We start from the raw sequence: 22317 nt of genomic DNA, 5'->3' as shown, positions 1-22317 counted from the left end.
TACCAAAGGAGATGAATGTGCAAAATTGTCCTAAAGTGAGATCGATTGAAACTTTTAGGGGCCCTTACCAAATCGTGTCTAAGAAAACATGTAAAGCCTACAGATTCTATCGATAACTTCGCAAAATACTGGAAAAAGTGATCAAATCATCCCAAATCAGTCTGTGCTGAAGCCAATAAGCAGCCTTGATGAACGATTCACTGGAATAAAATTTTGGGTTGAATCACTGTAAAAAATAAAAGACTTAAAAGAAGATAAAAGTGAAATAAAATTAGGATTTGCTTCAAAATTGGTGCCCCATTTTATCTAAGCACGATTTAAAACGAACAGTATGTTTTTAATCGTGGTTAGATAAAATGGGGCACCCCATACATGGATATTTTAGATTATTCATCCAAAATTCTCAGTTGTTTTCATCTAGTGAGTTTCAAAACCTAGAAATTTGTGAATTAAAACAATCAATTACATGAGAATCACAATTACAGTTGAAATAATAATTTATCATCTGGTTGCATTTAAAAAATTCAAAATTCAACCATTTTAAATTTTTCATAAGAAATCTTAAACAGAGCCGGGTAAAATTTCGAAACTTCCTAGGTTTGTTCTTTTATGATTCTCTTCAGGTTGGTTTTCACCGGATGCGGCACAGTTTTTAGCCAATGGGATCGGTGGAAGTCCCGGCTGAACAGCAGACCAAACCGGATGCCCTTCAGGACCGAGAATTTCATCAGATAAAATCTGTTGGTCGCAGAAGAACGATGCTACTTAAAGATCAACAGGAAATGATTAAAATGATTGCTGATCATCCACTAAGGCCAAATAAATTATCCGGGTAAGATTTACAAACTTCCGAGTTTTTCAGTGATTCTTAATTTAGTATTTTATTTCTTGGTCTATTCTATATGTTGGTTTTGTTGGTCAGATGTACGTTGACCAGTTTAAGCTGTCACGAATTTGTTTTTCCATCAAACCCAACCTGCAATTTTTCAAATTTCGACAAATTGGGTTTGAAATCAAATCCTCTTGCAGATACACATCGGAAACACATTACGCAGCCGCAACTGAGATCGGTAAAAGTCAAACTCACCCCAAACGAGATGCTCACCATATTCACAAATCGGACACTACTCCAATAAGGCTGGAACAAATATCAATTTCTTCTTTTGTCACCCCCCCCCCCCCCTTCTAAATTTCCAAAATCTAGAATCCAAAATATTATAAGACGAAAAAACTAATTTTGGAAGATGGAAGTTATTTCACCATTCGTCTTATTGATTGTATTGAATTTTTCGATAAAAAATTATTCGTTTTTTAGGTTTTGTGCAGTGATATTGTATGCAACTTTGTTGCATACAAGGTTTTACGAAATTTATTCCAATTTATTTGTATTTCACATTATTTTTTATTGTACCCCCCCCCCCCCCCCCCACAATGTTCCAACTCCGAGTGACAAAAGAAGGATTTGAAATTTGTTCCGGCCTAATAAACTTCCATAAAGTTGGAATATTATCCATACAAGATTCTATCCTTACAAGATTCTATTTACAAAAAAATTATACAAAAAACTTATTCATTGGAATAAATTGCACGAAAGCATGTATGTAACAAAACTGTATACTGCAGACAAATTCAATAAAATCAAGAATACTAAAGATGATAAAACACTCATCTTCCAAAATTTGATTTCTGCTTTTGTAATCTTTCGTATATTAGATAAATTCTTCATAAATTCCATAAAGTACTTTAAACTTTATTTATTCCCTCCTTCTGGTTTTTGGGGGGTTTTCGAAGGGAGGGGAAGGGGGTGACAAAAGAAAAAAATAATATTTTTTCCGGCCTTATCCAATAGAAAAAAATCCCATAAAATGTTTTTCTTGTTTTGCTGGAATGTAGTGGAGCATCATTTTGCACGGGAGCTTCTTCTTTACCACACCACAGCAACGGTTGAAACGAAATCTCACAGATTCAACTTCCTTAACTATATTATGCTATTTTATATAGTGTGTACCGAGTGCCAATCTTCTTCCTACCTCATTATTTTTGACATTCAATTATTTGTTTTGGTTTTCTCGACAGGATCAGCATGTATCAGTTGCCATGGGTATCAGAAGTACATATGATGCAATAAATAAAAAAAAAAAAATTTAAGTATGTGTTGGTAGGATACGAAAATTGTATTTGTGGGTTGAAGAGCTCTGGATTTTGCACACTAGTTGCAGTTAATGACCAAATTTACTGTCAAAAGTTAGTAAATAAAACTTTCTGGCTTAATTTTGTAAACTGTTAATCTTTTTTTGTTTTTATACGATATGAGGCTTAAGAAATCACTTCTTATACTGTTTATCAGCTGAAACCAGAAGAAATTAATATTTTTCGAAAAATAGCTGAATTCCTTATTTAATCAATATACATCATGAGAAACATGGTTCAGATGCCACTACACTATGGACAACCATTAGAAAATACACTGAAATATTTTTTAGACTATAACGTGTCACTGAAACTGCTACCTTTAAAATAAATCAACCTGTAACTAACAAAACCTGTAATTTTAAATAGTTTTCCTTGAAAGTTAACGAAGATTCATTTATTATTACAGCAAATGTCCTGTAAAAAAGTTGTGCACTGAAAATTAAATGTCCCGTTATTTGTTTTTCGACCTTTAAAATTACGGTAAATGTCCTACTCTTTTTTGTTACAGGACATTTGCGTAATTTTACAGGAAATAATTTTTGCTGGGTAGAGCCGGTTATGGATACAAAGAGAAAACATTTTTTAAACCAATTGTGAAAAACTTTACTCGCACTCTGAATAGAGACAAGGCGTTAGGTTCTTAGTTTTCTCAGATATTTTTTGATTTTTAAACCTGATTTATTATTTTTTCATAATATGTCATTTACTAAATAAACAATGTCAACTTTCATTCGTGAATACTCCTTATTTTTGATGATTTAAATCTGAAGAATTGAAAAAATGTAAACTTTCAAGTTTTGATTTGGAGCAATAGCCTTTCTCATAAATTTGGTTTTTTTTTCTGAGATTTATTGCTAAAGAAACTGGAAAACTATCACTGACTAGACTGACGGGACACTTGATATCGATTTTTTGCTAAGCAGCATAGAACAATATCAACATCAATATGCGCATTGATCTCTTCGATCGCTTTAATTGGAAAGTAAATCTTATTGTAAAGTAACACTCGAAGTTAAAAAAAATCAATACAGACGATACCCGCACCCCACACAGGTGAAATAGAACCTATCTAATTTTTCTTTCATCACATTTTTTTTTGCAAAATTTCGAAATCACGCAATACCGACTGTGTGCGTACCAGCCAAAAATGATCAGATTTTTTTTTCCGAAAGTCATGAAATACGTACAATATGGAAGCCAAACTATCTTTGAAAATTGTTCATCGATTTATGTTATCAGGTTTAAGAAAAGACACTTAATAGCGCCACATTGTCCATACAAACGTGAAAACAGTGTCTAGCCACTTTCACTAATTCAATCTGCTACTCTCCTAAAAATCATCATTTTTTAGTTTTGTGAGATATTCATGAAAATGTAAAAAAAAAAATACTTAATAAGTTTTTTTTGGGTTTTTATGATTAAGAATCTGTTTTTAAATTTCAAATTAATGAACATATAAAAACGTTAAGTTCCAATCCTCAACCATATCATTTAGCCATAATTGTACACTTTGATAAACACCAAAAATATTCTTGAATTTTCTGATTAGTTCATCCTAACGCTATAATCTTTCGTTTTCGGTGAAGTTTTTATGGCAAACATTAAATGTAGTTATTTCAAATACGGTTTTGAAGAAACAAAAAAAAATGAGTTCAAACCTTTTTGAGAACTCGAGCAGGGTCATGTTAGTCAATTATATATGATTTATTTGTTGAACATGCTATCTTAAATGTATACCAACTGTTCTGGATAAAACATGCATGCTAAAGTTTCTTTTTATTCAGGTCAAGTCATCAATGATATTCAAAAATTCTTAGCATTATTTTTGTAACACTATATTAAATTTTATTTTGATATTTAAAAAGGCCCAAAATACCAAAAGTCGGTTTTAATAATTTGGTATGTAAATTTCTACATTTCTATGGTTTTCGGCACAAAAGTGCTGATCCGCATATCGCTCATTAGTCCGCTAACTTTTTGATTGCGACTTAATTCTGCCGCTAAATATTGATTGAACTAACGAGTTAAGAGACCGCTAACTCCCATAGATTTTTATCAATCTCAGACATTTTTACTGATAGGTTATACTGTTTGTCATTGATCATGCTAAGATGATTCTGACCCACTTCTGATGGTCTAAGTGAAGGAAAGCGTAATGGAATCAGAGAAAGATTTTGTCTTCACTTTTCTTTCTATTAAAACTTCTTTTCACAACGTTCATAGCAGAAGAACACATTAAAAGGTTGTAAGCAATCTAAATTTCACAAAACTGATAAATCGGGTGAGTTTTTTACAAAAATTTCAAAAAAACTCAAGGAAACGTAAAGCGATATAACTTCTATCTTCCTAATTTTGTTTTTTTGCTCTGCTTGCTTACTGTTCGTAAACTCGATTATTTTTTCAAATTTTTATAAAATACTTTCCACTTCTGTTGTTGGTCAACAGTTTGCGATTAGCGATTAGAGCTTTAGCTTGAAGTGATAACTTTTCCAGCACATTCAGCGTATTTTATTAGCGATTGCTAACTTTGAATGAGTTAGCGATTTAACTAGTGGTGCAAATTTTTCAGTAAGCGATGCCAAACACAGCTTCCTAGGCACTTGACTTGATACAATTTTTGACATTTCTCAACTTAAAAGACTAGGCATAGTTTAACTTTGAGGAGTTACTTTTCTATAACAATAAAAACTCATTTTTTGCCTTTAATTCATTGGCTTGAATTTGTCACAATGTTTCATTTATTGGATGAAAAAAAACAAATCCATTTAGTTTCAAATGTTTAAAGATTTCACACCAATTTTTTTTTAGATTTAAGGGGGCTTTAAAACAGTAATCAGAAATATATATGTTTTCTCAACAATACACAAAAACTAAAAAAAAACTTTTCACGCCAACTTGTAACAGTTTTAACGTTATTTAATGTGTGATTTTATGTTTAGAATGTTTCCACTTCTTCAAAGTAAAAATATTGTAACCCATCGCACACCAATAAGAGCAATTAAACAAATTGAAGCATCATGTTCTTCAGAAAATAAATTGTGGTCAACCATTTGCGACGTGAATACAACAATTTCCACTATCCATAAAACACCAATCAACATAGGCACACAACAGATTCCCTTATGCCAGAACACAATCGTAAACCAATGCGTGACATGAGTCATCGAAAACAAAACCAGTGAAGATGAAAAAACAACACCAACAAGGCCACATGCAGCTCCTATCTGATGAGCATATTAAACAACATCACAACCCCGGTCCTCGATAGGCACCAAAAAGGATAACGGGACGAAAAAAAAAACCAACCCATCCAGTGCCTCGTTTTTTTTTCTCTCGCACCCCACAATACAAATCACACTAGCTCTCTTGCGCCATGTTAACCGCACCAAATAGTAAATAACGGGTTTGGAACGAACGAACGAACGAACGAACGTCGAAAAACCCCAAAACGACAATCCCAACTTTATGTTCCGCCTTCAGGCCCCCGGAATCATCAGTTGTGCCTTCCCAAATTCGGAAAATATAAAACATCCCCACACGGCCGAAACGGGCAAAAACAACTCACAAATCAAAATTCACACCACCATCACCGCTACCGAAAGCCACTCTAGAGAAATAGTATTTCGATATTTGATATTTTTTTATTTTGGTTTGGGTTTTTTTGATTTATTTTTCTTTCTTCTACAAACTAGGAGCTACCCACCAGCGTGCCACCTTCCCGGAAAAATCCGTTTTGACTTTGGCAGTCGTCGTCGTTTTGGTTGTTGCTGTTGTTGTTGTTGATGAGATTGTTGTTATTTCTTGGCGTTCAGGGCAACATCCGGCCTGAAGTGGAACCTCGACGTTGAACATGTGCCAAGAATGTGTCAACTTTCTTGTAGTTGCCTCTTTTTTTCACTGGTTCCGGTTCCGCTCGAAGAGGGGGGAAGGGAAACAAATTTTGGCTGCCTCAAAAATAACACCCGATATACTGACACTGACTCGTCACACTTTATCTAAAAATTTCCCCCCTCAAACTTCCACCGGTGAGAACAGGATTGCGGTCGAATGGTTTATGATGTTGGAGTTGGATATTTGGTAAACACGTACTTGTCTTCACAAGTCACTTCCACTTATGGGTGATTCCGAAGGGTTGCACTCCGTGTGAGAGCGATGAAAAACATTTGCGGATGCTGCTAGGTGATCTTTTAGTGAAATTTTTACTGAAAGCACAACGAGCACTCTATATGGTCTTGCTTATTTTTATTGCAGATCTGCTCCTGTGAACTCCCGAGTGAAGACCTTTTTCTTATGGAACGCGAACTTTGAGACGAGAATTTTGCCCAACAATCTTAAAAGGAAGAACCGAATAAAACCGAGAAGAACTTCGCTCAGTATCGAAGTTTGTGTGTTTTTGATACTTTTCACCCGACAACTTTTATCCTTAAATTCTTCGAGAAGACGTCATCACTAGCAGAGCCCTGCCTTATGGTGAACTTCGTGCCAACATTTATTTATAGACTTTTCCGATGCGGTCCCACCGGATGCTGGAAAATTCTCAGAATATCAATAATATGCCGTAACACACTTGAACCACAGATGAACATCTCCCGTTCGTGTCGATTCACCCGAATTCCTCCACATAACTCACGTCGACGGGATGAATAAGCCCACGAATACAAGTTTTTGACAACCAGAAACTGTGTTACGGACCGAAAATTTGCGTGATAACAAGGCTCGCGAGACCGAAAAACAGCCCTAAGCACACCGTTGTTTGTTAATCCAAAACACTTTTCCGATTCAGGTTTTCCATATTTTCACTTTTTCCGCATCCTGCCAGAACAACACGCACTCGTCGTTCGAAAACCCGAAGCAAATCCAAGACCCAGCAGTGTCTTCGTCCGGCTACTGTTATAGAGAGAAAACACCAAACTCGAAACGTCGTGGACCTTTTCCCAGGATCGAGGGTCACAATTTCACAACCGAATACGAACGCGAACGGAAGCAAACTGAGCTCCGATCCAGACAGGGACATCGGAAACGGTTCATGAATCTTTTTTCCAACTACAGCTGGTAAAAAATTCTCTATGTCGACTTCCTACTGCCAAAGTGTGCTATTCCACCTTCAATTCAAACCGATTGGCGGTTCCTTGGCGTGAACAGTGAGAAACTGAATGAGAAACCCGATTCACCAGCTGTTAATTCTAACCGGGTGGCTCCAGAGAGCGACAACAACAAACCACCCTCACTGTACGAAAACTCCACTCAAAACAAAACAGAATCGGTTCGGTTGAGCTCAAATTTTCCCAAATCTCTCTCCTCCATTCGATTCGCAAACAGAACCGGTTCCGTGAGCGCAAAAACCGGGCATCCCAACGACCTTTTTTTTGTTCCTTTTGCTTGTCCCAGACTCTGACTCCGGCTGACTGGCTGGCTGGCTGGCTGAATGTCTCACCCAACCCATTCCCACTCCAATATTCCGAAGGATTGCCCCTGCCTCGGTTTCCTGGAATGAGAGGAAAATCTGCAAAAGCAAACACCACGTGAGGATTTCGACTGTTGGCTTTTCCCCCCACCCGAACCAAATCCCAGTTCGTCCTTTTCGGTGCAATTGGAAACAATGTTGACGGACACTATTGATGACGAACCCGGTGAAAGGCGATGGTCGAGGGTTTGTGGGAATCGGAACGGGTCCAGTTTGATGCAATATCAAGATTCTTCTGATTGACGTACACACAAAGTTCTTTCATCCCCTCACACCACACTATCCAGTGTTTTCGCATTTCGGGAAGGGGTTCGGAAGTTTCAACGATGGCAAAAGAGGCAGAATGTTTTCTAAGTTGACCCCTCCTCACCTTCCTTCAGCTCGTCTATTCGACAATCAGACGATCGGGTTGAAAAGTGCGATTTTCTCATTGAAGAGGGGCGGCAACGTTCAAGTGCTGGTTAGAGATGAGGGCGTTTTGATGATGCGGCTGCTGCTGCTGCTAGTGTTTTGTCTCTTTTTTGTATTTGATTGAAGGGATTTGATCCGTTGAACAGGTGGGGGTAGCATTGGAGGAAGTCATCCCTTCGAGTGGATTCCCAAAGAAGGGGGATTTGATTTTCCGGTTCATGGAATGGTGCATGGGTCTGCCCGGTACCTTCATTTATGTGGCTAAAAATAGTTGTGAATCGGAATGAATGAATGTATCGGAAACATTTTCTATTATGTACGAGGAAGGGACAAATAATGAACTCAAAAATGCCTCTGTTTAGATACTGGGAATGTGGAGAAAAAGTCAACAGATTGGTTTTCATGCTAGGAATGTGTTAATTGAATACACCAGTGCCAATGGGAAACTTTAACACATGGACGAATATTTTCAACAGTGACTGATATTGACAAAAAAATTGATGTTGAAAACTTGTTTTTTTTTTAACTTAGTTGCAATCGGAAAGTGTGTTTTTAGATATTAAATAACTGTAATCTACCATATGTTTTTCTCATTGATTTTTGTTCATTAAATTACGGGAAAACGCAGAAGCTTAGAAACGTGTTTTCTCTGGAAATCCATATCAAAAATTATATATCAGATAACTTCCAACGAACGATAAATGAAAACTATCGTAACAAAGTAAATATTTATAAATAATCATAATTTTGAAGCATAAAACATTTAACCCAAAAATTGTTCAGAAACCATAATTGAAACTTGCGCTTACTTTCAAATACACTTCCTCGTTTTCTCACTTTTGTTGTTTTTGACCATGTTGATGTGCGCGAAGATGCACAATTTTATTATTTGTTTTTCATCGGCAATTTTATTCAGTTTAATGTTTTGAAGTTAGAAATTGTTTAAAATGTTTATTTTCTATATTGAAAATACGAGTGGTAAAAGCCAAATTTTTTTAAAGAAATATCGAACATCGTTTAAGTTTTGTCAACTTAACCCTCATCCGCATTAGAGTGTCATTTTGACACTATTGCAAGTTTGAATGCTTGTAACTTTTTTCAGAAGCTCAAAAACGAAAAATTTCTTCGGGGACCCTAAATGAATTCAAAAGTTCTTTAATATTGCATCTTTACTTTATTTATGGACGAACCCTGGAAGCCTGGACAAAAAAAACTCCCTATTCCGACTTAGAGTGTCATTTTGACACTCCAAAAGTAAAATCTATTTAATTCGTTTGAATTATTATGAACTTCATATAAAACATATATCAATAGAAACCTTGTAATATCAGTAAAATATGTTTCGAACATTATATACAGCTAAAGTTACAAGTTTTCTCGTTATTCAGCATGAAAGAAAAAAAAATCCGAAAAAACATGCCTTACGAAAACTGCTGTAGTTCATATGTTACACGTCCAAAAAAATATTTGCCTTATGCATATGAAAGCTGAAGTCAATGCCTATATCATGAAGACAAGAAATAATTTTTTAAGTTTTTTTTAATGAAATGGTCACAAAAAATTCAAAAAAGTGGTCTACAAAACCTACTTTTCATTCGATTGCTAGTAAATACTGTTTGAGCGATGGTAGAGTTTTGAAAAAAATATGACTACAAAATCTTTTGAAATTCCAACATTTTACTGTTTTTAGATTTTTTATGCAACAAAAATTGAATTTACTGGAATTTTTCAAAGTTCACTACTTTGCGCCATTTTTTTACAAATTGAAATTTCGTCTGTTTTTGTGGTCCACCGTCAGGTTGTACCCGGATTATCAGTGCTTTTACTTTGTTTGGACCAATCAAGAGTTTATTCATTGGAAAGCACATTTAATCTACATTCTAGAGACAACAATTCACGCTGTGAGATTTCACAAAAATATGAAAATTATAAACGTAAAATCATTCCTGAATTTCTAGAACTACAAGCAGCGGTTCAGCAAAACGTGTTTGTTTGCTCTCCGAGTAGGTACGGTGGGTGGTTATTCGGGCAGAGAGCGAAGCCGACAGACGAAATAACGATGCGTGTCATGCATTTCTTGGTCTGTCGGCTTCGCTCTCTGCCCGAATAACCACCCACCATACCTACTCGGAGAGCAAACAAACACGTTTTGCTGGACCGCTGCTCGTAGTTCTAGAAATTCAGGAATGATTTTACGATTATAATTTTCATATTTTTGTGAAATCTCACAGCGTGAATTGTAGCACCTCTCTAGAATGTAGATTAAATGTGCTTTCCAATGAATATACTCTTGATTGGTCCAAACAAAGTAAAAGCACTGATAATCCGGGTACAACCTGACAGTGGACCACAAAAACAGATGAAATTTCAGTTTGTAAAAAATTCGCGCAAAGTAGTGAACTTTGAAAAATTCCAGTAAATTCAATTTTTGTTGCATAAAAAATCTAAAGACAGCAAAATGTTGGAATTTCAAAAGATTTTGTAGTCATATTTTTTTCAAAACTCTACCATCGCTCAAACAGTATTTACTAGCAATCGAATGAAAAGTAGGTTTTTTAGACCACTTTTTTGAACTTTTTGTGACCATTTCATTAAAAAAAAATTAAAAAACTATTTCTTGCCTTCATGATGTAGGCATTAACTTCAGCTTTCATATGCATAAGTAAAATATTTTTTTGGACATGTATTATATGAACTACAGCAATTTTCCTGAGGCATGTTTTTTCGGATTTTTTTTTTTTTTCGTGCTGAATAACGGGAAAACTATAAGCTTTAGCTATATATAATGTTCGAAACATATTCTGACATCACAAGGTTTCTATTGATATAAATTTTATTGTAATCGGTTAGATATAAAAAAAAATGACGATTTTAGCTGGGAGTGTCAAATTGACACTCCTAGTGCTGATTAGGGTAATGAAATCTAATGCGGATGAGGGTTAAATAGCTAAAGTTTATGTGGGAATAATCAATGTTGAAAAATCTTACACACTTCATGCCTAACCTCATCCCTTACAAACAGGATCGGATTAAGTCATCGGGGGGCCTGGGAACAAATTTTTTTCTGTTCATTTATTCTAAAAACATCCTATGATTCTGCTTCATAAAATACAGAATACAACTGCAGGTTGTTTATTCAAACTCGGGAGATTGATTGAATATTTATGACCAGTATCAAGTTTCAGTTGAAAAAGTCGAAGTTAAAATTTATATCAAAACTCTGCTTCTGAAATTTGATTGTGGATCACATAAATACAATTCAGAGTTCAAATCTGAAATCATTGTTCAGAATACAAATTTAAAAAAGCAAGTGGCTTTAGGATTTAAAATTCAAAATTTGAATAAGAAAATCTTTTTGAAAAATTGTACTAATAAGGATTCAAAATCTGAAATAATACTATGAAATGGTATAAGTTATTCTTTAAACGAAATTTAGTATTGGAGAGCAGAACCTCAACTACGTTCGAAGGAATGATTTGAATTACAAATAAATACTATAAAATTTTATAAGTCGACAAAATTCAAAGAACTATGAATAATCTTTTTTCCTCGAAATCAACACTAGAATATATAACATGATTTCAATATTTGTATTCAAATCAAATCCAGATAAAGGATAAAAAAGTGTTGGGTTACGAGAATCCTTATTACAACTCTGTGTTCGAATGCTCGGAGTTCAGGAAGACAGAGAAGGACGAAACTGTTAACATCTCCAGAAGCTACAGCTGATCGATGCAACAAGCTGTTGAAACTGGGCCATAATGAACTGTTTATTGTAACAAATCTAGCCAAAAATCACCATTTTGAATTATATCCATTAATTTTAGTATTAAGTCGAATAGCCATTGGTGCAGAAGATAAATTGTTTTGCTCGTTAAATATTATGTTGTAGTTTTCGTAATAAATGTTAAATTATAGTGTTGCATTTCCTTAAAGAACGTTGTGTTTAATAAATTGTGCTAAAACCTGAATCGTGTAGTTAAAATAAACTTTGTAACTTACCAAAAATAAGTGTTTAACTGGAATCTGGAACCCACAAGGAACCCCGAGGAACACCACCATATTCCAACCAAGGAACCCAACCCTACCTAAGGAACCCCAAACATCGGAAATTGGTCATACAGTCCACCCAAGGTACCCCAGCCCCCCAACATTTTGGTCCATCCGAACCGGATCAACCAGCACAACCCATAAAGCACCGCCTAGAAGCACAATTTTAATCGCCATTGCCCCCGGAGCACAGCAAGAAGATTCAGAAAACCCGCAAAAATCATCTCACAACCCACGTCGCTCACCATTAGTCACCAACTCACAACTTTGTTGGTAGACTTACACCTTGTGAAACAGAAGGCTCAGCTATCGCCGTTTATCACTAGAAAAACGTTGCGTTTAGCATTTCTTCTGTGGATGTCTTCTGGATCTTCGGAATAGCAACACGCACTTCCCCAATTGTGGCCCGAATCTTCCAGAGCAGCGTACAGCAGAAGGATAAACCAGTCACAGCCGAAATACTGGTTTCTCAGGTAAACTTTATGAACAGTTTATGTCCAGCCGAAGTTTTGGTTTTGTTGTTTATTACACCATACCTGTTTCCTTCTATTTGGTAAACAACCCGCTGTGAGAATTGGATCTCACTCAACCCAATACGCTGCACCACGATCACTACAACAACCTCAACATCCCACGAGCCTCACCACTACTTGGACTTTGGCATTCGGCTTAAGGAGGTACCAATACCACCGACATCAGTGACGTCGCACCAATCATCATCTACCGATCACCAATCATCATCCACCGGTCATCACTGATTGAAATTAGTGGTGACGTCACTCCATCTTGGTTTCGCCAAATACTTTCCGCATGAATGATCACCATGAAACCAATTAATCGCAACCGCGATTAAACACAACACCACCGCAGTAATCTTCAGCGCATAAGTTTCACGAGGAATATTGGATCGGGTGATTAATGAGGCAATAATCACTATCCACGGATATCCAATTTTCGAAGCCGCCATTGTGGTTGCTGCGCAGTTCAAGTTCAAGGTCGGAACAGCTACTGGAGCTTCAAATATTGAACCTTGAGCTTACCTGGAATCAGCTGTGTTGCAGTATCTCATGTGCAGGATTCAAATGGTTCACCTACTGCACTAAATAACTGTCGTCACTTGGCCAAAAATCGCGCGGTCACCAGCGAACTACCCGGAGGACAACACTTCTGTTTCGGTGAGTGAAATTCAGCGAACTACTTTAGTATATGAACCAGCCGAAGCTGGACCCGCATGAAACTACAAATATATTTTCCCGTCTCACGAACACACTGATATTCATAACGGTATTTGATTGAGTTTGAATCATCGCATTTGGATATCGATTGATACAAGGGGCCTTCTGATGCACTTTCGCTATCGAGTGCATTTTGAAATTTTGTACACCGTTCAACAAAAATTGGATTCAAAATATTTTGGAAATTGAATCTGCGGAACGAGTTTTTCGGTCAGGTTAGTAGAACCGATGGTATACGTCCTGCCGAAGCTATATTTTGAATGCAAATACTACATAAACGTTATCTCAACCCACCACCCCCTGCTACACTGTTTGGTACCGAGAACATCCAAGAGTTGGTCTGAGGCACCCCAATAATAAGGCGCGCAATTATATTCATTGAACGAAATCTGCGGCTAGGAATTCATACATGTAAAGGTGTTCAGCTTTAGTTTCTGTCAAGTAAGTTAAGCTTTACAGTGTATGTCCCTTGCCGAAGCTTTGACGGAATTTGATTAGTACATCGCATATTTCCTTTTCGCGTATCCTGAAATTGATCTGATCTGAGGGCAAATTATTACAACCGCTTGTATACGAAGAGGCGCACCCACGCGTGAAGGCAACGCACGCGTTTCAACCGCTAGGTCGTTCGGAATTCGGAGTTCGATACCTGTAGAGGAGTGCAACTTAAGGTTTCTTAAAGTAAGTTAAGCTCTACAGTGTATGTTCCTTGCCGAAGCTAGTTCAAAGTGCGAATACTCACCTGTTATTTTACTACCATACACCACCGTGAATCATCTTTTCAACGAGAACCATGGCTACCTCTGGCGCAACCTCTTCTGCTAAAAATCCACCGCTGAGGAATCTTCAAACCAGGTTGAAGGCGTTACTTGAAATGTTTAAAAACTTAACCACGTTTGCGAACACATTGGGCGAGGTAACATCAGTTCAACAGATTCAGGTCAGGTTGGAAAAATTGAACGAACTCTGGGATAAGGTCAACGATGCTATCATGGATGTTGAAATGCATGATGAGTATCCAACGAAGGAAGGCAACTGCCCAGGCATAAGGTTGGACTTCACCACGCGCTTCTACGATGTTAAGGCAAGCATGTTAGACCGGATCAAGGAGCTGGAAGGAAATGCAGCGAACACTAGTGTCTTGCAGTCCACCCGTATCATGGATTCATCCATTCAGCCAGTGACGGAACATGTGAGGTTACCCCAAATACGTCTGCAGACATTCGACGGTAACATTGACCAGTGGCTGAGTTTCCGAGATCTTTTCCTGTCGCTGATCCATTCAAAGGTGGACTTACCGGATGTGGAAAAATTCCACTACCTCAAGGGATGTCTAGCTGGAGAAGCTAGATCGCTCATCGACCCCTTGGCATTAACGAGGGCCAACTACTCCATCGCTTGGGACACTTTGATGTCAAGATACAACGACAGCAAGGTTTTAAAACGTCGTCAGGTTGGAAATTTGTTCAAACTTCCGAAAGTTTCCAAAGAATCTTCATCGGAGATCCAGGTGCTGCTCGAAGGTTTTGAGCGTATTGTCCAAACCTTAGACCAACTAGTGAAACCTGAAGACTACAAGGATTTACTGCTGTTGGAAGTATTGTGTTCCAGACTAGACCCCGTCACGCGTCGTGCTTGGGAAGAGCATAGCGCGCTCCAGAGCCAGGATACCGTAAAGGATCTTACGCAGTTCCTGCAAACGAGAGTCAAAATTCTTGCCTCACTGCCATCCAAATCACATGATCCCAAGCCGGAGCTGTCACAGTTACCCAAAAAGAATGTCGTCCCCAGAACCAGCTATAGCGCAACTCAATCATCACTAGGATCTTGTATTGCTTGTCCAGATTCGCACCTCCTCTACACGTGTCCAGCGTTTTCGAGATTGAATGCCTCCGCTCGTGATAAGCTTCTGAGACAGCACTCGCTATGCCGCAATTGTTTCCGACGTGGCCATCAAGCTTCGGAATGCAGATCAATGCAGGTGTGTCGCAAATGCAGGGGAAAGCACCATACTTTAGTGTGCTTCCGAGAAGATAACACAGGATACAGCAATATGCGAATGGTACCACCCGCCAGAAGTAGTCAACCAGCTGCTCTCCAACCGAATACTTCAACAGAAACAGTTTCTTCAAACGTTGCAAGGAGCCGTTCCTCAACTATTATTCTCGCTACAGCAGTCGTTTTAGTGGAAGACGACACCGGCAAGACCTTTCATGCAAGGGCATTATTAGATTCAGGGTCAGAGTGCAACTTCATGACAGAGAGGCTCTGTCAGCAAATGAAGATTTCAAGAAGACGTTCGAACATCTCAGTTTTGGGAATCGGCAAGGCGAATACCAATGTGAAGTACCAGATTTCAGCAGTTGTCAAGTCGCGAATATCGGGTTTTGCGAGGAAGATGGAGTTTTTACTTTTACCAGCGGTTACTGCAGATCTGCCTACTACCAGCGTGACGGTTTCGTCGTGGAAGTTCCCACAGGGTGTGGAACTAGCAGATCCAGTATTTTTCCAATCCAAATCAGTGGATTTGGTATTCGGCATTCAACATTTTTTCACCTTCTTTCAAACCGACAACAAAATCCCGCTAGGCAGAGGGCTACCAATGCTGATAGATTCGGTATTTGGTTGGTTGGTCACCGGTGCAGTCGAACATCAGGATTCATCACCACACATCGTTTGTAATACGGCATCTACAGTAAATCTCGACGAACTTCTCACCAGGTTTTGGTCGTGTGAGGAGATAGGGTCTCCAAACACATTTTCCCCGGAAGAACAACGCTGCGAGGAGCAGTTTGTTCGCACAATCCAGAGGAGTTCTGATGGGCGATATACTGTTGGCTTACCGAAAAACGACCAGGTGCTTTTGACGATGGGCGAGTCGCGAGGCATTGCACTTCAGCGACTGAGTGGCTTGGAACGGAGATTGGTGAGGGATCCAGATTTGCGGAGTCAGTACAACGAATTCATGGAGGAGTACATACAGCTAGGGCACATGCGCAGGGTGCATGTGGGCCCGGAAAAACGTTGCTATCTACCACACCATCCAGTCATCAAACAGGCCAGCACAACCACGAAGGTTCGAGTGGTGTTTGACGCATCATGCAAGAGCAGCACCGGTATTTCCCTAAACGATACACTCTTGGCAGGACCCGTTATCCAGGACGAGCTTCGAGCTCTCATCATGCGTTGCCGCACGAAACAAATTATGATTGTCGCGGACATCGAAAAAATGTTCAGACAGATCGGAATCGATGAAGAAGACATACCGCTTCAAAGCATTCTGTGGAGGAAGAATCCATCGGAGGAGGTGAAGACCTACGAACTGACTACCGTCACCTACGGAACAAAACCGGCACCGTTTCTTGCCACCAGAACCTTGAAACAGTTGGCCACAGATGAACAGGAAAGATTTCCTAATGGAGCCAAAGCTATTATGGAGGACGTCTACATGGACGACGTTATAACCGGTACAGATAAAGCAAGCGCAGCCTCGAAACTATGTGAGGAATTAATCAATCTAACGAGGAGTGGAGGGTTCCGACTGCGAAAATTTGCTTCGAATTCAACGACAGCCTTGCGCGTAATAGAAGAGGAAGACCTAGCGCTGCCGCATAGTAACGAAATACAGCTCGACCCAGACCCTGCAGTAAAAACCCTTGGTCTTGTATGGCAGCCTCGGACAGACATTTTGCGATTCAACTTTACCATTCTGCAGATTTCAGAAAACGAAAGGTTAACCAAGCGAAAAATATTGTCGGCAATCGCAATGCTGTTCGATCCACTTGGATTAGTTGGAGCAGTAACCACTACCGCAAAGATATTTATGCAGAGGTTGTGGAAATTGAACGAGAAGGGTGAAAGGCTCGACTGGGATCAACCAGTACCAGTTGAGGTAGAAACAGAATGGCGTAATTTCCACAAGCAGCTTCATGTGATGAACAATTTGAAGTTTCAACGTTGTGCAGTTATCCAAAATTCGGTACGTATGGAGCTACATTTCTTTTCGGATGCGTCGGAGAAGGCATATGGCGCCTGCGTGTACATCAAGAGCATCGACACTCAAGGGAGAAGCTCCGTACATCTACTAGCATCGAAATCGAAGGTCGCTCCGTTGAAATGCCAGTCGATACCAAGGTTGGAGCTATGCGGAGCTCTTCTGTCAGCCGAATTATCCTTCAAGGTACGAGATGCGTTGAAGACCCAGATTGATATGCACTTTTGGACGGATTCAACTTGCGTTCTACAATGGTTGAAGGCGGTTCCAACTACCTGGACAACGTTCGTGGCAAATCGTGTAGCCAAAATCCAAACAGCGACGGAGAATTGTGTTTGGAGACACGTTCCTGGTATACAGAATCCTGCAGACTTAATTTCCCGTGGATTAAATCCAGACCAGATCCAGGACAGCAATCTATGGTGGAAGGGCCCCGAATGGCTACTACAGAATCATTACCCGAACCAGCCAAGTAGCTTTAGCACCGAGGGAGTAGATGCAGAAGTACGACATGTAGCAGCGAACCTGGCATCTAATCAAAATGATTTCGGAATGGATTATGTGAACAAATTTTCATCATTTACCAAACTTGTGCGCTGTACTGCGTACTGGATGCGTCTAATGCGAATCTTGAAGAAATCGGAACCAAATCCAAAGAGTCTTTTAACTGTGGCAGAACTTCGGGAGGCCGAATACGCCATAATACGACGAATACAGCAGGAGACATTTTCCGAAGAATGGAAGTGTATAGCTGGTGGAAAGGATGTACATCGGAACTCGCCGCTGCGGTGGTTCGTTCCTCAAATATCTTCAGAAAACCTTATTCGAGTTGGCAGTCGATTAGGAAAATCAGAGGAGTCGGAAGATACCAAACACCCAATAGTGCTACTTGCAAAACACCCTTTTACAAAGCTCTTATACGAGTACTACCATCAAAAGCTTATGCACGCTGGATCACAGTTGTTGCTAAGCTCAGTTCGCTTGAAGTATTGGCCACTTGGAGGTCGTAACGTTCCACGCCAGATCATACATAATTGTAAACAATGTTTCCGCTCAAAGCCAAATCCTATTCAACAATTTATGGGTGAGCTGCCGTCAGATCGTGTTACGATATCAAGACCGTTTATGAAGACCGGTGTTGACTATTTCGGCCCAGTGTACTTACGCTTGGCACCAAGAAGACCAGCAACCAAGGCCTACGTAGCTGTTTTCATCTGCCTTTGTACCAAGGCAGTGCACCTTGAATTAGTTTCGGACCTTTCGACGGAGCGGTTTCTCCAAGCACTACGCCGGTTTATTGGGAGAAGAGGATACTGTGCCGACATTTATTCGGACAATGGGACCAATTTTGTGGGAGCCCGTAACTTCCTGCGGGAATTACTGGAGATCATTCGCAACAGCCAACATCAAGAAAGGGTATCCAAGGAGTGCGTCAACAATCACATTCAATGGCATTTCATCCCCCCAGCAGCTCCTCATTTTGGAGGCCTTTGGGAAGCTGCGGTTCGATCGGCCAAGAAGCATCTCCTGAAGGTTCTTGGAGAAAATGCTGTTTCCTTTGAAGAAATGACCACGTTACTGGTCCAAGTAGAAAACTGTTTGAACTCAAGGCCCATCACCGCATTAACCGATGATCCAGGAAACCTTCAACCTCTTACTCCAGGCCATTTTTTAATTGGTGAAGCATTCCAACAACTACCAAACAGAGACTTCCGAGAAGTGTCAATGAACCGTCTTAACCAGAGTCAAGTGCTCCAGAAGAAGCTTCAACACTTTTGGGATAGATGGAGAGTAGAGTATCTCACGCAACTGCAAGGACGTTACAAAAGATGGAGGTCACCTGTTGAGATATCCGTTGGCAGGCTGGTCATCATCAAGGACGAGAATCTTCCACCATCCCGTTGGAAAATGGGACGTATTGAGAAGCTGCATCCAGGATCAGACGGTGTTGTGAGAGTAGTTACTCTGAAGACCGCTACAGGACCATCTACGCGACCGGTCGAAAAACTTTGCCTGTTGCCAGATGCCTTTCAGCCCAACGAAGACCCTCAAATACCCTCTGAGAACCAAACAGATCAGTGCCCCCCCTCGTGTTCGTGAGATCCCCCTTCTTATCTTTTCAGAAACGCGAGCGGTTTCAGGATGGGCGAGGATGTTGGGTTACGAGAATCCTTATTACAACTCTGTGTTCGAATGCTCGGAGTTCAGGAAGACAGAGAAGGACGAAACTGTTAACATCTCCAGAAGCTACAGCTGATCGATGCAACAAGCTGTTGAAACTGGGCCATAATGAACTGTTTATTGTAACAAATCTAGCCAAAAATCACCATTTTGAATTATATCCATTAATTTTAGTATTAAGTCGAATAGCCATTGGTGCAGAAGATAAATTGTTTTGCTCGTTAAATATTATGTTGTAGTTTTCGTAATAAATGTTAAATTATAGTGTTGCATTTCCTTAAAGAACGTTGTGTTTAATAAATTGTGCTAAAACCTGAATCGTGTAGTTAAAATAAACTTTGTAACTTACCAAAAATAAGTGTTTAACTGGAATCTGGAACCCACAAGGAACCCCGAGGAACACCACCATATTCCAACCAAGGAACCCAACCCTACCTAAGGAACCCCAAACATCGGAAATTGGTCATACAGTCCACCCAAGGTACCCCAGCCCCCCAACAAAAAGAAATAAAAATAACACAGAATTCATTCAAAATATTTAAATCAAAAATAAAACTCACTTAATGGAATGGAATCAAATGAATGGATGATTTGAATATAGAGCATATTTTGCCATTTCTGTTTTAGAAGCGACTAAAGCTTTAGCTTAAATGATGATAATTGTATTATTCAATCAAATCATTGATTTTGTCTATGAGAAAAGAAGCAGAATCATACTTCAAAACTCGGAAATCGAATGTTGACTGATAGTTAAAAATTAAAACATTGAAAACTAAAAGACCGTATTCGATATTAGTGATCAGATAATCCAAAATTTTGGATTAAGCTCCGTACTCGAATTCTCTTTTCAAAATCAAAGGATTTTTATATGTGCCTCATAAAAATTATGATTTGTAAATATTTATTGCTTTGTCGAAAGTTTGAAGGAATGCATTTAATCGTTTGCTTAACCCTCATTCGTCCCTGAAATTTCTACCCGTTACAGTCTCTGGAGTGTCATTTTGACACTCATGACTAAAACCAATATGTTTTTCTTGGTGCCCAACTAATATCAACTAAATTTATAGTTTTGGAAACCTCCTTATGCACCGTCAAACTTGGTGTCAGATGCAACATTTGTATATCACAGCCCTGTTTGAATTTTTAATTTTATATAAAGCTTAGTTCTTTTAGAAATGGGACACTTTCTTTTGCTCATAGCTCGTTTACTAGTAATCGGACATTCAAAATTTTGACAGCATTTTGTTGCCTGTAAAATGTACTATCCGACCTATTTTTTTCAAAATTTAAAATTAACGCGTTTTTGAGAAATTTACGATGCAAGAGAAAAAGGAAAATATAATTTTGCACAGTTTCATTCAAAATCCATCATTATCAAATTGATAGCCTACAAAACCGTTGATTATTCAAAGAAATACTGAGTGTGAGTGGTGGAAAAGTATGGAAATACTGTCAAAAATGTCCACAAAGTTGAAATCAACCATTTGAGTGAAGCATATGATCGGCAACTTCGGCTAAGGGTCATCAGGGAAGTCAAGTCTCATACCAGCATTTTTAATTTTGAATAAGCGGAAAACTAAGTGCAGGTCGCTGAGATATCCAAAAAAAAATTTCTCCGATAAGCTGAATGTGTTGCCATGTTATGAGTCATTCAAACCTAACCTCAAACAAAAATTTTTTGCTAGATCCACAGCTCGTAAGCTGTATATCTGGTTCCCAGGATATGGGACAGATGATTTCTGATGAACGACAAAACTTATGAAAAACCCTTTTTAAACAAATTCCAGCGTTTGAATCCTATACCACGTCTGCTCGTTGCAAGGTCCCGAGTATATTGAAGTATGTTTTTGCTGGTTATTTTGTATAAAAATATAATGATTTGCCAGAATTCTGCTCCTGTGGAAAAAAACAACAATTTTCAAAACGAAAACTATGATTTTCACTCTTTTCAAAAGCCTTAAAAGAGTAATCTTTTATGTACCCTTCGCAACCTACGATCTATACTAACCAATTATACATTAAGTTCAATCTGCTCATGGTTTTACTTCGTTATTGCCAGATTTTGCCAGCAGAAATTCCATTAAAAACGCTCAAAAAGTGGCTCAAAAATAATCAAATTTGTTAATTTCGAAACAGCTGTATCCACTAAAGTGGCCTCAGTTTCTTTTGAAAGAGAAGTATTGGTCCGAAAAGTATCAGAAATTGAAAGAGGGGGATGTAGCCACCTAAAATACAGATTTGACGAAGTATTAATTTGAAAATCTAATCATTATCATGACTGAAAAAAGTGTGCGCTGGCCGAAGGGAGGTACCAAGAATTAAATAGAATTTATTCTTACAAAAAAACGATAAATATTTTTTTTCAATTTTTTTCATGAATTATTATAAGATTACCTTCATTTCCTTCATAGAAAGTATTTAGATCAAACGAAAGGTTTTTGAGATAGACGCATTCGTAACTGTCCCATTTCTAAAAGAACTAAGCTTTAATGTACCTAATCCAGTTATCTTTTTATGACTACAAAATTACGATAACATAATATTTCACATCTTAAGTTATTACTGTCTGGACCTGAGGGGGCCAAACCTAAGCCCTCGAGTCTCTGGTCGTTCCTCTGGAGACTCAGTGGAGGGTGGGCACACAAGGCCTTCTTTTGTGGCTAGCTCGATCTTGAGCAGGAACGGAGCTCCTCAAGGTCGGCTTTAACAAATGCTGCTGACCAAGGACTGTTCGGAATGGATTCAACACTCTACCACTGAATTGATTTTTATGTGTTTTTATTTGATTA

General features: G+C 38.7%; 1 protein-coding gene across 1 annotated transcript; it reads left to right on the top strand.

The window, feature by feature from the left end:
* The first annotated feature begins 14146 nt into the window (after nucleotides 1–14146).
* Nucleotides 14147–19447, top strand: LOC129743441 (uncharacterized). The gene has a single exon (XM_055735475.1). It carries the CDS (start codon nucleotides 14147–14149, stop codon nucleotides 19445–19447), a length of 5301 nt encoding a protein of 1766 aa, XP_055591450.1.
* Nucleotides 19448–22317: the final 2870 nt, after the last annotated feature.

The sequence above is a fragment of the Uranotaenia lowii genome, chromosome 2 (assembly GCF_029784155.1).
Source record: "Uranotaenia lowii strain MFRU-FL chromosome 2, ASM2978415v1, whole genome shotgun sequence".
Lineage (NCBI taxonomy): Eukaryota > Metazoa > Arthropoda > Insecta > Diptera > Culicidae > Uranotaenia > Uranotaenia lowii.
This window is presented reverse-complemented; position numbering and strand designations above follow the sequence as displayed.